Here is an 18006-nt window from a genome sequence, read left to right on the forward strand (position 1 = left end):
TGTCTTCGCATGGATTTAGATCTTGCATCTGTAAACCCAATTTCTTGAAGATATCTTAGTACATCAAGTTACATGCGCTACCATAATCTATTAGGAGGCCTGGAACAACGTGGTTTGCAATGGTGGCAGTTGTAACCAACGAAAAAAGTAGCACTAAGGATTCCATCCACGATCTCATGGTCACAAAAACCTAAAATTGGTTTGTCATCTTCTCGCTCTTCGATATGCACGACATATTGAGTGGAGTTTGGCGCAAGAAGATACTGTTTTTGGCGACGTCTCTCTGATCTCATCGATCGTAGAGATTGAAGACAACGTCGGACTAGATTGTTTAGAGGAACGAGAGGGGTCAAAATCGTGAGTCACCGTCTCCATGAGGAGGTTCTATTAAAGTGATTTGGATCTGAATTTGGATATAGGGTCTCATTTTGGATTTTTGCAAGAATAAATGGTCGTTCCCACAACGGCGTCAGTATTCCGGATCAAAACCAAAATTATGCTTGAATTGTGATGTTTGACCCTTAATGCAGTGTTGCAAGTCTTTGATATGGTGGATTACGGGGATGGAGGTGGACCTGCAAGATTAGTACTATAACGTTTAAGTCATTTAATGAGCCCAAAAAGAGATAGAGTGAAAATGCAAAACATATGAATGTATCTTAGGTCTCACAAGCATGGAAGCATTTATCCTTAGATTGAGTTGGTTGTTGGACCCTCTTTAAGGCACTAATGAACCTCTCCTTATTGAGCTACCGGCCGGCCAAGAACACTAATGTTGTCGAGTAAAAATACAAGTCAAATGTAAAATTTGAGAATTTCATTCTACTGTCTTTCTCAACCATCAAACATGGCTAAAAAAATAGGATAATTTCAATTTTGTACTTCACCCTCACGGGTGATGCCTTCATGTCCAAGATGAGTGTGACATCTACAAAGTGAAAAAGCTTGAAATAGGATTTTATCACAAGGGAAAGTTGATTTTCTTTTCTAGCCCACTAAACAATTATGCTCATTTTTCACACACTTTGTCCAACTTGCATTAAATATTCCCCAATCAGAATAACAGTTAATCTATAGTATTTTTTTTAAATAATTTTTATAGTGTTACAAAATTTTATGTAAAAAAAATTTACCATTTTTTTTAATAAAAGCTTCAAATAAAAATTTAGTTTGAATAGTTATCCTTAAAATTATATTTTAGGTTTTTCATCATTTTATCGAAAATAATTTTGATATCAAAATTTCAAAAAATTACTTAATTTTAAAGCTATTTCAAATAGATTTTTATAAAAATCATTTTTGAAATATAACTTTTTAAAAAAATTGTCATTTTAACTATGTTTTAATTTTTAATAGTGTATGTTTATATAATAGAATGTCAAAATTAATATTTCAGTTTAGAAAAAATAAATATAAAAAATTTTGTAATATTTTAAAAAATGGTTTTACAAAATTTATTTTCAAAAATACGAAAAAAAATCTATTTTTTTAAAGCTGAAACAAACCTACCCCATATTTTCTATATATAAAAATGATATCAAATTTTGATATACACATTTCCTTAAATTATTAAATTATTATGAAGAAATTGTGTATGTATAAACGTTGGCAATATGTACAACTGGATCAGTAGTTGCCACAAGTGCTACACAAAAACAAAAAAAAAAGTAAATAAAAATACTAATCATGTTGGTTTAAGATAATTAATATTTTTTAAGAATGTGTGCTACTATTCATTTGTTTGTATCCACCAAATTATTTGGACATATATAGAACCTGTTTAAAAAGTTGACTCAACCATTCATGTTCTAAAATTTTCTCTCAAATGGATCATTATTATTTTAGAATTCTTATAGTATTACTCTCATTAAAGATCAGCATATCATATAAAATCCAAGCTTCATTTGTCTTTGGAGATTCTTTACTTGATGTTGGAAACAACAATTACATTACTTCACTTGCCAAAGCAAATCATTACCCTTATGGAATTGATTTTGGTAAACCAACAGGTCGTTTTTGCAATGGAAGAACCGTTGTGGATGTTATAGGTAAGAGCTTATTTTAGATTCTTTCATTTTCTTTAATCTTAATTATGATGATGAATTATTAATGTGAAATTTCTCTAACTTAGAATTATTATTACTAGAGCAAAAATTGGGTCTAGGGTTTACTCCACCTTATTTGTCTCCTAATACTTCTGGAATGGTGATTCTAAAAGGTGTTAATTATGCTTCTGCTGCAGCTGGGATTCTCAATTACACTGGTCATATTTTTGTAAGTTTTTTTTTTTGTTGATTTCTAGTTTCTAAGCTCAATTATTAGGGTATCAAAATTCCAGAAGCAACAGCTTTTGAACAGTACAATAATAGTAATTGAGCTTTAATCAAATATTATGGCATATTAAATCTCTTAAGAGAGAAATTTGCAGCCTATTCTAGTCCCACACGGTTCCAAGAATCAGTCTGTGCAGTTGCGCATAAAGAATATCTGAGTTATAAAAAAAATTAATTATTAGAGTATCTTTTAAATCTTCGTTCGTGTCATAGGTTGGTCGAATCAACTTCGATGCACAAATTGATAACTTTGCGAATACAAGACAAGAAATTATAAGAAGAATTGGTGTTCCTGCATCTCTCAAATTGCTTAACAATGCTCTCTTCACACTAGCATTTGGTTCCAATGATTTCCTTGATAATTATTTGTCACCTCCACCAATTCCAAATTTTCAGTTTTTGTCTCCGGAATCATTTGTAGCCATCATGATATCAACATTCAGAGTACAATTAACAGTAATTTCCCTAACAACCTCAAAAAATTCAAATAATAATATTTGTATTTTAATTGTTGATTACATAATATGTTACAACTATTTGCAGAGATTGTTCAATCTTGGAGCAAGAAAATTTCTTGTGGTAAATGTTGGGCCTATTGGGTGTATACCATATATGCAGGGGCGGAGCCAAGGCCCAGCTAGCCCGGGCAGGCGCCCAGGCTCAACCCCTATTTTCTTTGTACTCCCTCCAATTTAATAGTCAATTTTTAGATAAAATCAGGGGCAAAATTAGGGGCAAAATTAGTAAAAATATGGTATAAAAATTAAAACAGATAAATAATCAATGGTGTAAAGTTTTTGCCCAGGCTGCCTAAAATTTCTGGCTCCGCCACTGCATATATGAGAGATTCAAACCCATTTTCTGGAGACAAATGTGTCACATTCCCTAATCAACTAGCTCAATTATTTAACACTCAATTGAAAATTCTTGTTGAAGAATTGAGAACAATTTTGAAAGGTTCATTATTTGTTTATGGAGATGCTTACCACATTATGGAAGATATCATCATGAATTACACTAAATATGGTAGGGTTGGTTAGTTCATTATTTATTTGAAGTATTCAAATACTCATTGTCTTTTTTTATTAATGACTATAGTTGTTATAATGTGTTATTAATAGGTTTCAAGAATCCAAATTCGGCATGTTGTCATCTAGTTGGTCGATTTGGAGGGTTGATTGCATGTGGTGGTTATTCAATAGTTTGTGAAGATAGATCAAAGTATATTTTTTGGGATACTTTTCATCCTAGTGATGCTGCCAATGTTATTATTGCAAAACGTTTGTTAAATGGTGATGTTAATGATGTTTCACCTACTAATGTTTGGCAACTATTGCAAGGTTGAGATGCTGCTAGAATTGAAATTTTTATGACAAATTAAGGAGAGTTTCCTTAGAGCAAAGTGTTTCATTAAGATACATTAAGATACATTGACTTTTTTCTTCTTCTTTTTTGATTGAGAAGAAAAACAGAACATTTTATTCGAAAGAGACATCACATGGCCTCTAGTACACTCACGCTCTCCTAAACAAATAGTTAACTATATCTCATAACACTTTAATACAATTGAAATATTGTTCGATCAACGACAAGATGTCACACACAATGTTGAGACAATGTGAGATAACACGATATAAAAGAAATAGAGAGCAAATAAACAACTCAAATAACACATATAATAGTTAACTCAATTCAGTGCAATGTCACTTATGTTTAGAGGACATCCTCCCAATGAAAGGAAATTTACTAATTCAATAGTCAATAGTACACTATGGTCTCAGATGATCTCTCTCAGTTCGGTACTCTTTTTCTAATACTACCCGTGAATTTCGACCCAAACTCTCATTGAATCTGCCCGGACTTCTCTTTTTACTCCTCGGGAGATTGATGGTGTTATTTCCTTGTGTGAAGGTAACAAGAGTCATGAACATGATGATTTTTCTTTCTCTTTTTTTAGAAAGTTTTGGAATCTATTTAGGGTTATGTTTGATCAATATCATCAGTTTGACTCTTTACCTCGTCTCTTTACTTCTTCCTTTGTAACCTTGATTCATAAGATCAAATCTCATGTTCAGTTAAGTGATTTCAAAGTTATTTATTCGGATGGTTCTTTATACAAGTTGGTGTCTAAAGTTTTAGTACTATACTATGGAAGGTCATGGAAAAACTTGTTTCTCCAAATCAATATACCTTTTAAAAAGGTAGTATGTTGGTGGATGGTGTGGTGGTTGTGAATGTGGTGATTGGCCTGACTAAGAAATATAGAAAGCCTTGTCTCATTTTCAAAGTGGATTTTGAAAAAGCATATGACTCCATGAGTTAGGAGTTTCTAAAGTATATGTCGGTTAGATTTGGATTTAATAATAAATGGAGGTCTTGGAGTAGAGTCTGTGTTTTATGTTCGGAATCTTGTGGTGTTGGTCAATTGTTGTCCAATTTAAGAGACTAACATTCAAAGGGATCTGAAGTAAGGGGACCTCCTAGCTCCCTTCCTTTTCTTGCTTGTGGCGGAAGGGTTAAGTGGTTTAGTTAGTATGGACGTTGAGATGACTCTACTTACTGGTTTTAGGATAGGAGGGTCATATTTAGTAGTCTATCATCTTTAGTGTGTTGATGATACTCTCATCTTAGCGGATCCATTTGTTGAGAAGCATTTAGACTACAAAGGTTATTCTAAAGGGTTTTGAGCTAGCTTCGGGCCTTCGGGTGAATTTTTTAAAGAGTAGTCTGATATGGGTTAATGTGGACCCAATTTTTTGTATTCTGTTGGTGACTTCCTACTTAGTGTTATCCTTGTTTTCTTCTTGTCTTTTATGAAATGCTTGTTAAGGCTAGGAGGAAAATAATTCAGATTCAAAGAAGTTTAATTTTGTAGGGTGTTGTTAAGGGTGAATATAAACTATCTTAGTTTAGTTTGGTCGATGTGTGTAAGCCTAAAAGTAAAGGTGAATTGGGGGTTAGAGATCTTCGTCTAATTAACTTAGCTCTTTTACCTAAATGGAGATGGCGCCTTATCTCGTGTGCCTCGGGTCTTTGGAGAGATATCATTGTTTCCCACTATAGTGCTTCTATTGTATCTTCTTTATGGGGTGACAGAGATTCAGGCTTTTGAAATTCCTCCTCCTGATGGAAAGGAGTTTCCCTTCTTGGTTCTAAGCAGGAAGACCACTTTGACCGGATTTTGGATGGCATGTCTACTAAGGTTGGATCAGGGTTGCATACATCTATTTAGTTTGACCCTTGGGTTGGAAGTATACCTCTTAAGGACAGATTCCCTAGATAGTTTACAATCAATAATTATCACGAGGGAAATGTGGTAGAAGTTGGGAGATGGATAAATAAGATCTTCATTTGGGGCTTTTATGTGGATGAGCCATTTCTTTGTTCACGAGGAACCAGTTGTTGCTTAATTCCTCTCGGACATTTGAGGGCATATTTTTTCTTTGGATAGAGATATGTGGATTTGGAATATTGTTAGGGATGGTACTTTCTCGGTGCCCTCTACTCATCATTCTATTTTGGATTCTTTCAATTTTTTAAGGCATTCCTCCTTCACAGATAATTTAACTCTTCCCCACATTTGGGGTAGTTAGACACCTTCTAACATGATTTTTTTCTCTTGGAAACTTCTATTAGATAGGTTTGCTTCTAAAGAGAATTTATTCAAGAGAAAGGTGATTTTTGACCCTAGTTTTACCATGTGTCTTATTTAAGGTAATTTTATCGAGTTGTCTTCCCACTTATTTGTCATTTGTCACTTAGTTAGTATTGTCACTTATAGGATATTTAGATAGGTAGGGTGGCAAATAGTTTTTCCAAGGGACCCTTGCCTTCTCTTCGAGTGTTTCCTTCTTTAGGTTATATGGAGAAGTCTAGGGAGGTCTATGATTTGGCATGGCATAGTCTGGACCAGTTGAAAAGCCAAAAATAAGATTGCATTTTCTAGTTTTTAAACAAACATGAAAGAAGTGGAGGAGAGAAGTATTTTTTTTGCTTGGAAATGGTTTTTGGGTATATCAGGGGGAAACTCTTCCACCTTCACATATTGACTTCAGAACCCTATTCTTTGGTCTTTCCTTGATGGTGTTTGATCCAGTGTTGGTGGACAAGCTAATGTGGCATATTTATTTTTCTCCAGTGTTGGTGGTCAAGCTAATGTGGCATATTTATTTTTCTCCATGGTTTGACTTGATGTGGCAAATTTATTTTTCTCCATGTAGCTTTCTCGTCTTATATTTGTATTTATTTGGTTTTTGTTTGGTAGCTTTCTCGTCTTATGTTTGTATCTGTTTGGTTTCCGTGTGGTAGCTTTTGGCCTTTAAAAAAACCTTTCACTGAAACACTATCCCAAGTGTTTATAAGAAAACTATTATATTGGTGTGATTCAAATCACAACTACAAACAAAATACTCTATCCTTCTAAATTAAGAAAGAGCCTTAAGAACATAGTATTACAATGAAAAATACAAAGACTCACTAAAGCAAAATACGACACACTCAAAACTTCGAAATGGTGAGTCCTCAAACAGAGAGAATCATCTCCTTAAATAGAAACCATGATCCATTTGAAATGCACAGTAGGTAACAATCAAAAAATCAGCTGAATCCTAAATTGCATGATCAATCTTCTTCATTAAAATCAAATATGAATCTTTTATCATATCCAATTAAATATTTTTCAAATGGATTTATGATCTAAAAGAATCTTTACCAATATAATACAATAAATTGAATTATTTTTGATATATTACAATAAATTGACATTGGTCTATATAACACCCGAGGTTTAATTACTTATTTAATTAAATTATTTTTGATTATTTGTTGTGAATTATTGAGATTATGAAATGTCGATTTAAGTTGTGTGGTTGCTAGTTGAATTAACCGGTTAAATTAATTAGGCGATTGATTAGTTGATTAAGTTGTATAAATAGTATTAGAATAATACTATATTATTTATATGGGCTTATTTGATGGCTAGAAGTAGCAAAGTGGGGGTATAAAAATGTTAGCCTAAAAAGAGAATGGAATATTATATTAGTTAATTACAATAAAAGGAAATTAGAAGTATCAGTAGAGAGGTTTTTAGGTTAACGGGAAAATTGGAACGTGAGGGTGCCGAGAAGAGGAGAACCCAAAGGGACAAAAGCTAGGAACCGATCGGAGAAAATTATAGAGCAACCTTCAATCCAAGGTAAGGGTGGGGTTCTGACTCTATAATAGGGTATATGATGGATGGTATGTGGGATTGGGTTTGTAAAATTGTCTTTATTTGTGTTAATTGTTGTGGTTGATCCTGAAAATTAATTGTTGCTGATGAATTCTTGCTGAATAATTATTCTATGTTGATTGTGCATAAATTGTATGTTGTCGTAATACTGTATGGTGTTGTATTGTGTTGGTCTGGTATGGGAGTGAAAGAAAACAGAGCAATTCCGGAAGTCTGTAGGTAGAAGAAGAAGAAGAAATGATGTTTATGTTGTTGTTGTCGTAACATCAGTTGTTTATGTTGTAGTTAGAAGAAACGATATTGTGATTGTTGCTGCCTTGGAAGTTATGGCTCAGGCTATGCAGAATCCGCCTAACGCTGGTGCGAATGATGAATCCCGTAGTTTGGCAACTTTCTAGAGGGAGAATCCTCCTACCTCCACGGGAAAGTATGATCCCATAGGGAGTGTGTCACTTGGGCTGTATTCAGTAGGGAATTTCTGGTGGGAGAAGCTGATGACTGGTGGCTAGAGACTCGTTAAAGGTTGGAGACTACAGGTGAAGTTATCACTTGAGCTGTATTTAGTAGGGAATTTATGAGGAGGTACTACCCTGATGATGTCCGCGGGAAGAAGGAAATTGAATTTCTCGAACTGAAGCAGGGAAATTTGTCGGTTACGGAGTAAGCTGCTAGGTTCGTGGAATTGACAGTGTTATATCCTCACTATAACGAGGCAACTGCTGAGTTTTCCAAGTGTATCAAATTTGAGAACGGTTACGCCCAGAGATCAAGAAGGCAATTAGATACCAAAAGATTCGTAATTTTCTGGATTTGGTAGATAGTTGCAGAATTTATTAGGAGGACAGTAATGCTCATTATAAGATCACAAATGAGAAGAGGGGTAAGCACCGACAGAACCGTGGGAAGCCTTATAATTTTCTAGTTGATAAGGGAAAACAGAGAGTTTTAAGGGTAAGAGGACTAGTGGGGGACACGCTCCTGCTGGCATTGTATGTTTCAAATGTGAGAAATCAGGTCATAAAATAATGCATGTAATGGATATGGAAAGAGGTATTTCGGTTGTGGTAAAGTCGGGCATGAAATAGCTAATTGTAAGCACAAAGAGGTAATTTGCTTCCACTGTGGCGAAGAGGGACATATTAGTAGTCAGTACGAAAAACTGAATAAGGCATAATCTGGTGGGAAAGTGTTTGCTTTAGCAGGAACTCAGACAACTAGCAAAGACAAACTAATCAAAGGTACATGTTTCATTAGTAGTACCCATTTAATTACTGTTATTGATACTGGTGCTACACATTATTTTATTGTTGCTGAATGTGTGAAAAAGTTGGATCTTGCGTTGTCGTCTATGAATGGAGAGATGGTCGTCGATATTCCAGCTAAGGGATCAGTGACTACTTCTCTAGTGTGTTTGAAGTGTACTTTGTCGATCTTTGACAAAGACTTTGTTGTTGATTTGGTTTGTTTGCCGTTGAGTGGATTGGATGTGATCTTGGGTATGAACTGGTTGGAATATAACAATGTTCATATTAATTGTTATAACAAATCTGTGCAGTTTTCAACTTCAGACGAGGAGGAGGGAACTAGTTTATCATCTGCTAGACAATTGCGGGAATTGGTACAAAATAAAGCGCGAATATTTTTTGTTAATGGCGTCGTTATCTATTAAGAATCAAGCTACAATTGATGAATTACCGGTGGTACGTGAATTTCCTGAAGTTTTCCCCAATGAGATTCCCGATGTATCGCCAGAAAGAGAAGTTGAATTTGCTATTGATCGTGTCCCTGGTACCAGACCTGTTTCCATGGCACCATACAGGATATCAGCATCTGAGTTGGCAGAGTTGAAGAAGCAATTGGAGGATTTACTTAAGAAGAAGTTCGTGAGACCAAATGCCTTGGGGAGCTCTGGTGTTGCTAGTGAAAAAGAAAGATGGAAGTATGAGGTTGTGTGTTGATTATAAGCAGTTAAGTAAAGTAACAATTAAGAACAAGTATCCACTTCCGAGAATAGATGACTTGATAGATCAATTGTTGGGGCACGTGTGTTTAGCAAGATTGACTTGAGATCAGGTTATCACCAGATTAGAGTGAAAGATGGAGATATTCAGAAAACGGCTTTCAGAACCCGATACGGGCATTATGAGTATTTGGTGATGTCTTTTGGTGTTACTAACGTGCCAGGAGTATTTATGGAATATATGAACTGCATCTTTCATACTTACTTAGATCAGTTTGTGGTAGCATTCATTGACGATATTCTGATTTACTCTAAGTCAGAAGGAGACCATGCCGAACATTTAAGAGTGGTATTGCAGGTTTTGAAAGAGAAGAAGTTATATGCAAAGCTATCCAAATGTGAGTTTTAGTTAGAGAATGTTAGCTTTCTTGGTCATGTCATTTCAGGTGGTGGCATTGCTGTGGATTCATCCAAAGTAGATGTAGTGTTGCAGTGGAAAACCCCAAAATCAATCACAGAGATTATAAGTTTTTTGGGCTTGGCTGGTTATTATAGGAGATTTATCGAAGGCTTTTCTAAGCTAGCACTTCTGTTAATGCAACTGACTTGCAAAGGTAAAACGTTTGGGATATTCAATGTGAAGAAAGTTTTACCGAGCTGAAGAAGAGGTTGACGACGACTCTGATTTTGATATTACTTAATCCCGAACAATCTTTTGTTGTGTATTGTGATGCTTGTAAATTGGGCTTAGGCGGTGTGCTTGTGTAGAATGATAAAGTGGTAGCTTACGCGTCGAGACAATTGAGAATTCATGAAAGGAATTATCCTACGCATGATTTGGAACTAGCCGCAGTGGTATTCGTGCTGAAAATTTGGAGACATTATCTTTATGGTTATAGATTTGAAGTATTCAGCGACCATAAGAGTTTGAAACATTTGTTGGATCAGAAGGAGTTGAATATGAAACAACACAGGTGGTTATAATTGTTAAAAGACTATGACTTTGGCTTGAATTATCATCCAGATAAAGCTAATGTTGTAGCTGATGCTTTGAGTCGAAAGACATTCCACATGTCAATGATGATGGTTAAGGAATTAGAATTAATTGAACAGTTCATAGACTTGAGTTTAGTTTGTGAGAGGACACTGCAAAGTGTTATGTTGGGAATGCTGAAAATTAATAGTGATTTCTTAACTAGAATCAAAGAAGCCCAAAAGTTGGATGTGAAATTAATAGATGTGATGGTTGGAGGTAATCAATCAGAGGATGGTGACTTTAGAATGGATGTACAATATGTGCTGAGGTTCCGCGGTAGAATTTGTATTCCAGATGATGCTGATATGAAGAACATGGCCCTTGAGGAATGTCACCGAAACAGTTTGAGTATTCATCCTAAGGCTACTAAAATGTATCAAGATTTGGAGAAATTATTTTGGTGTCCTGAGTTGAAGTGTGATGTAGCACAGTTTGTGTCTGCGTGTTTGACTTGTCAGAAGTCGGAGGTCGAACATCAAAGACCAGCATTATTGATGCAACTGTTAGCCATTCCGAAATAGAAATGGAATAATATATCGATGAATTTTGTGACGGGGCTGCCCAATACTCCCAGAGGGCATGATACGATTTGGATGATTAATGATCGATTGACGAAATCAACTCATTTTATTCCAATTAATATCAATATTCCTATACCAAAATTGACAGAGATTTATATCTGTGTGATTGTTATACATGTCACACAGATACATATATCTTTTAACAATAAGAGAGTACCTTTGAGTCGATGTCAAACATGTCTTCTAAACTTCCTACAAATAAATCCTCCTTATTTGTTAACTGAATGTCATTTTTTCTTACTTTCCCTTGACCTAGTAGTATACCAACTTCTTTTACCTTATCATGTTGTGGTATCTGATTGCAACTCTAAAATAAATGCATCTATGAGTAAATAAAACAATTGATGAAAAAAAACCAATGCAGCCAATTCATGAAAAATAAATTAAATATTAAATAATAAATAAATAAATAAATGTAAAGGAAGAGTGAAAGAAAGGTGATGGTAACTTCTAAAATATTTTTTGCAATAAAAAAAAGGTGATTGAAAAGAAGAACACGCAACAACAAGGGCTTCCCCACACCATCCTCTCCCGACAAACAAAACCAGCCCATTCTTGTTCCTTCACCACCGAACAGAACACACCCCTCTTCCTTCACCACCTCTCTCTATCTTGCGCCTCATTCTTAACCTACGCACTCCCCCTCTTTCTTTTCCATAACCTTCTTCTATTAACCCTTCTCTCTCGATTATTCTACTGCCAGATTCATATCATATCACCACCCCCATTGGATTAGGATCCGGTGTTGGGGTATTAGGGTTAGGGTTTCTGAGAGATGTGGGATGCTTCAGCCATTGATGAATCTTCTCTCTCCATGTTGGAAGCCGTTCGGGCACGGTGACGATTCTTCAGCAGGCATTGTTGGAAGAGAAGGCAAAGACGGATTGCTTTGGTTTCGTGACATCGGAAGATATGGCTCCGGTGAATTCTCTATGGCCGTTGTTCAGGCCAATCAAATCCTCGAAGATCAGAGCCAGATCGAATCTGGACCGCTTGGAACTTTCGTCGGCGTTTACGACGGGCACGGTGGACCCGACGCCGCGCGTTACGTTTGCGATCACTTGTTCCGCAATTTTCAAGGTTCTTAATTCTCTCTTATGTAGGGTTAGTTCAATTCACGGATTCGCTTTCTCGTGATCGTTTTTATTTTTTTGTGTTTTCACGTGAATCAAATAGTGGTTGAAAATTTCACGTAGATACTGTTTTTGATTTAATTGCGTTTGAATTTTCTCTGTTTTTGGTAGATTTGATTTTAATATAGTAAAACTGTTAATGATTTTTCTTATGTGTTTATTAAATTGGCTATTTTTATTTAGCTGTGTTGAATTGAAATATGTTGTGTGTGCAGCGGCATCGAGTGAGTCGCAGGGTATTGTGACGGCCGAGACAATTCAGACCGCTTTTCGATCGACGGAAGAGGGGTTTACTGCTATGGTTACTGATTTATGGAATACTCGGCCTCAAGTTGCGACTACTGGAACATGTTGTTTGGTTGGAGTGATTTTTCAGCAGACGCTATTTGTGGCAAATTTAGGAGATTCTCGGGTTGTATTGGGAAAGAAAGTTGGGAATACTGGTGGGGTTGCGGCGATTCAGCTGTCGACGGAACATAATGCGAATCTTGAGGCTGTTAGACATGAACTTAAAGAGTTACATCCTCATGATCCTCAGATTGTTGTTCTCAAGCATGGAGTGTGGAGAGTAAAAGGCATTATTCAGGTAAATTTTATGTTATTGAATCATATGGAATCATTGAATATGGTGGTCTATTAGACATTTGTTGATTGCTTTAGTGCTTTATTGTGTTTTCTGATTTTCTACTCGAAGTCTTGTGTGGATGAAACTTTTGTTTTGTGTTGTGATAATAGGTTGTTGTGTTTTCCCCATTTCATGTTATCTATACTCATTTTGCCCTCTATTGTTGCCAGAAATTCCTCTGAAGTACCTAAGTAAATAAGGAGTTTTTCAAGGGGATTTTGAATACAACAATAACTTTCTTCTATTTCCTTCTTAGTTGTTTGTTGGTTCAGAAAAGAAAAGTAACTAATGTTTCTTATTGTACTGATTCTCCTCTCACGAATTTAACCATTTTAAATTGCTAAAGCATCGTGACATATAGTTCCATGTAACGGATGCTAAGCAGACTTGGGAAGTATAGTGAATGATGATCGGTGATAATGTTCAAAATTTAATTTAGCAGTCCAATGTAATGTATCAGGCTAAACTGTTCATTTGCTTGCCGCATAACATTGTTATAAATGTTATTGAGTGTCTTGTCCATAGGCATATTTACAAATGACAAATTTAGGCAAACAAATAAAACATCAAGTTTTGCCTGGTTTAGGCTAAGAGATGTCTAATTGCCTGTTAAAATCTGATCTTTTTGTGCATTTGATTCAGTACACAGGACATGATACATTAATGTACATAGCAATACAGAAAAAAAATTAACATGTACAACACTCTTGGAAACTGATTCTTTTATTGGGTGAAACACACATGAGTCCCACTATTTTATGTGAGACCCATTTCTAAAGCATGGGATCCCCATGTGTTTCACTCAATAAGAGAATAAGTGTGAGAGAGTGTTGAAAAGAGACTAAGAGTTGTAGTCTTGATTTGAATGCCAAATAAAAATGTTGGATAAAAGAACAAACATGTAAATATCATGCATTACATATTGTGTAATACCGACGAAGAATTCGTTCTGACATGTTAGATTAGTAGTATATAGAGCAGTTCCTATCCTATTATATTGACTCAGGATATATATGTGCTACTAGCAACTAACAACAGTGCATGAATTTTAAGCATCACATCTGGGAAATTTTGATTGACTCATGCCAACTCTGAGACACACTTTAAGCATAAAATGTCTGATACAACACTATAGGTCTTGTTTGCTTCTAAAGGAATTTTGATTGTTTGTTTGGATTTGAAGGGAAAATGGGTAGGAAAAAAATGAAGAGAAATTGAGATGACTTTCTACATTGGTTTGATGAAGGGAAATAGAAAAGAAAGAAAATATTTTTATTTCCTTTTAGTTTATGTTTGGATGTGCGGTTGAGAATGTGAAAATTGATTTTCCATAAGACATGCATGATTTTGTTATGTATGGTTAGATTGTACAAGAACTGAATTTGCCTCCAAGTTAGTTTTCCTAGAAGTATAAATATGGCTTTTATGTTGATGTGGATTGTTTACAGTTTTATGTCAAACTTGATTTTCGAGTAAAAGTACTCGAGGATAAATCACTTCATTTCAAAACTTAGGTCACAGGATAATTTTGTACCTCAAAATTTTGATATCATGAGACTGCTTGCAGCAATGGGTATTTCATAGCAAAACACTACAAGGAACTTTCATTTGATTGATTGAAACAACGATTGTTATGCCTCATAATTTACATGGGGTGCAGTTGTTAGCCTTTATAATATTTTACAAGTTTCAAAATATCATAAGTTGTGAAAGATGATTATTTTTTATTTGAAAAATTTAAATTATTTTATGATGGATTTGATACGAAATAGAAACACGAGATAAGTATTTACATTGCTTGCTGTTCTGTTTACCAGAACACTGGTAAAACAGTGTTTCAGATATGGCTTCTGTGAAAATAGAAAAAGCCATTTCAATTTTATGTCACTGTTATGTATGAAAAAAATGAATATGGTGGCAATCACGTCAAACTTTTAAATATGCCTTCTAGTTTAATCCTGTGCTGCTTTTTAAATTTGATTTATGGAAATGTTTCAGTTTTCCCAGTACTAGTAGCTTATAAGTTATAACCATTAAATTATTTATTAGCGTTGCTTTTCTTACACTGATTTAATAACAATATCACTCCATTACTTCCATGATATTTGGTGCAGGTTTCTAGATCTATAGGTGACGTATATATGAAACATGCACAGTTTAACCGGGAGCCAATTAATCCAAAGTTCCGACTTCCTGAACCAATGCACATGCCTATCTTGTCTGCTAATCCATCTATTCTTACTCATCCTCTCCAACCAAATGATTCCTTCCTTATATTTGCATCAGATGGTTTATGGGAGCACCTGAATAATGATCAAGCAGTCGAGATTGTTCACAGAAGTCCGCGAGCGGTAAGATCCTTTACTTGGTTTTTTTCTTTTTCTTACAGCACTTATTTTTGTACTCTTGGTACTTAGTTTCCTTATATTCAGTTTATATTACTACTAAATGCATTGTTTATACTCAATTAAACCCACCAATTGAATCATGAACATAGCTCAGGTTATCTCTCTTGTAATATTACAGTGAAACAAAGAGTGCCTAATGCCTATTAATATTGTCAAAATCAAAATCCTATTTAGGATTGGGAGGGAGGGAGGGAGGGAGGGAGGGAGGTTGAAAATCCATCAATAGTAATGGAAAAGCTACATAGATAATAAAATTAACCTTCAAATCAAAGCATTTTACTAGACTCAATTGAAAATTCATAATCATACTCAGAAGACCACAGAGCTCAAAATGAGCCCATTAAGTTCTTTGATAAGCCAACTGTCCAACACATGATAGTAAGCCAACTGTCAAACACATGATAGTAAGAGGCAACAAGGCATTAAGCTCGAAGGCAGAAAAGTGGTGGATGAGTGACGTTTTTGTCAACTTTGGGCCTGTTTGGATTTGCTTGTTTGAGCTTTATCTATTGACATAAGTTTTATGACACCGTTTGGAAGACCTTATCAAAACAACTTACGATATTTTTTATAGATTCTCCAAGACAGTTTATGAAAATAACTTATAGTATATTTAAAAACTATTTAAATTAGTTATCTTTTATGCTATAAATAGCTTATGCAAACCTATTCACAAGCGCTTAATTTGATAAGCACTTGTGCTATAAGCTACAAATAAGCTGTTTATTCAAACAGGCCCTTTGTAAAGCCAGTCACTTGTTTTTACTAAAAACTGTCATATAGGATGGATTATGCTTCTTCTATTATGAGCCAGAGTAGGATGGATATGCTTGTTTCTTACCCAGCCTTAAAATTTGATTAGGTCAAATCTTTTTCAACTAAGACTGGTCCATGTAGGATGAGAATGAGTTGATCTGAAATACAGGATAGTAAGGTAAATTATTAATGTCTAAAATACTCGTGCAATTAGTAAATATATTACTTTACAGAGTTTCTTCCAATATCAGTGATGATTGACTTGATTATAATCTTCGGTTATTGTTAGGAAATAGATATTAATATATCACTTCACATGGAAAGTATATATTCAAATAATTGAAAATATGAAACAGAATAAATATCCAATATCAGTGATGATGACATGACTTTTGCATTTAAGTTATCTGTAAATATGGAGAGAATTGAATTGAGGGGTGATTTTTAATTTTTAGCTGGTTGTTAATTTTGTTGTTTCTTTCACAGCCTTGCTGCGTTTGCTTATATTAATTGTGTTGATCTATTTGCTTATGTTAATGCAGGGTAGTGCCAAGAGACTTATCAAGGCTGCCCTGCAGGAAGCAGCTAGAAAACGTGAAATGCGATATTCGGACCTTCGTTCAATTGACAAGAAAGTTCGACGGCATTTTCATGATGATATAACTGTTATTGTTTTATTCTTAAACTCTGACCTTATAACTAGAGGTACAGTTCAAAACCCGCCGCTGTCAATTCGAAGTGCTCTCAATCACTGACTTGTATGATTGTAAGCAAGATTTGTCTTGATACTGGTATTCTGGCAACAGTACAAATACTTAGAAGATACACACACCACACCACTGGCACGTTGCCAGAATACACAAACAGCAAACCCTTGGTAAGAATAGTGCCGGCAAGCATGGTTACTGATATTGAGATATAACTGAGATGACTTATTGGTGAAACTCTGATTTATAACACGTTACAAATTCATGCATGAAAATGACAGAAAAATGAACCAGGAAAGTAACTTTGAGTTTAGTAATTCACCAATTCACTTTTACATAATGTTGCTCAAAATGCTTGACCAAATCTTTCTGTTCAAATTCCATAAATGAACAAGGTTGTATGAGCTCACAGCTTGGGAATTGTTAATTTTCTGATATTTTTTAAAGGGCGTCATAAGCCCCACTTTAATAAAATAGTCATCAATTTGACGTGCCTTACCAATGTTTTTTTAATAATGTTACTATCTTATGTGAGAAATATTTTTATAAAATTCCAAACTAAGTTTCTCTTGGATGGTAAATTAATAAAATATTTATTAACTTTCAACAAATCTGTAAAAACAGGTCATTCTAGTAATTTTGCAGTTTAATTAAAAAATTCAATATTAAGCACGCAATGTTTGGAATTGGAGGTATGGTACGCAATTTATTTATTTTTTTTAAATCATTTAGAGTTAGTGGATTTAAGATGACTTGAAGTCTTGAACCATGCTCTTCATACCATCTTAAATTATTCATTTTAGCTACACAAAAAGGTTTAATATGACTATGCTTATGACAAAAGTTTCATTTATTTACAAAACGGTTGGTCTTCTTCATAGTATAACAAATACTTATAAATAAATTTTATGTTGATAACTCAGACTAATTTCAGTATAAGTCCTTTAATTAGATAAGATTAAGTCTACATTCTCTTTATCTTTGGTAAACTTACTTATCATTTCATGCAAGTTTTTAATTTCATTTTTAAAAAAAAGACGAGTTTCACATTTAATTGATTTAAAGAATGTTTTCATGCAAGTTTTCAATTTCATTTTTTAAAAAAAAGACGAGTTTCACATTTACTTTACTTTTAAGATATTCAATATCATCTTTTAAAGTTAAGTTGTTTCTTTCTAATTTCTCATTTTCCTTGTCAAGTTTTACACTTGAGGCAAACATTTGTGTGTAGGATAAA

General features: G+C 34.5%; 2 protein-coding genes across 3 annotated transcripts; both read left to right on the plus strand.

Annotated features, from left to right (window-relative positions):
• The first annotated feature begins 1799 nt into the window (after window positions 1-1799).
• Window positions 1800-4538, plus strand: LOC131599745 (GDSL esterase/lipase At4g16230-like). The gene is made up of 6 exons (XM_058872015.1): window positions 1800-2048; window positions 2147-2274; window positions 2547-2789; window positions 2877-2941; window positions 3166-3359; window positions 3455-4538. The coding sequence occupies exons 1-6, from the start codon at window positions 1826-1828 to the stop codon at window positions 3676-3678; spliced, it is 1077 nt and encodes a 358-aa protein (XP_058727998.1). The 5' UTR covers window positions 1800-1825; the 3' UTR covers window positions 3679-4538.
• A 7069-nt stretch (window positions 4539-11607) lies between these two features.
• Window positions 11608-17044, plus strand: LOC131595285 (probable protein phosphatase 2C 42). Of its 2 annotated transcripts, none has more exons than XM_058867597.1 (4): window positions 11608-12220; window positions 12489-12859; window positions 15013-15249; window positions 16169-16519. In XM_058867597.1, exons 1-4 carry the CDS (start codon window positions 11923-11925, stop codon window positions 16217-16219), a joined length of 957 nt encoding a protein of 318 aa, XP_058723580.1. In that variant the 5' UTR covers window positions 11608-11922; the 3' UTR covers window positions 16220-16519. The 2 variants fall into 2 exon arrangements, with proteins under 2 accessions (XP_058723580.1, XP_058723579.1); XM_058867596.1 differs by lacking the exon at window positions 16169-16519 and adding an exon at window positions 16605-17044 and having other exon boundaries at window positions 11611-12220.
• Window positions 17045-18006: the final 962 nt, after the last annotated feature.

Source organism: Vicia villosa, linkage group LG4 (genome assembly GCF_029867415.1).
Source record: "Vicia villosa cultivar HV-30 ecotype Madison, WI linkage group LG4, Vvil1.0, whole genome shotgun sequence".
Lineage (NCBI taxonomy): Eukaryota > Viridiplantae > Streptophyta > Magnoliopsida > Fabales > Fabaceae > Vicia > Vicia villosa.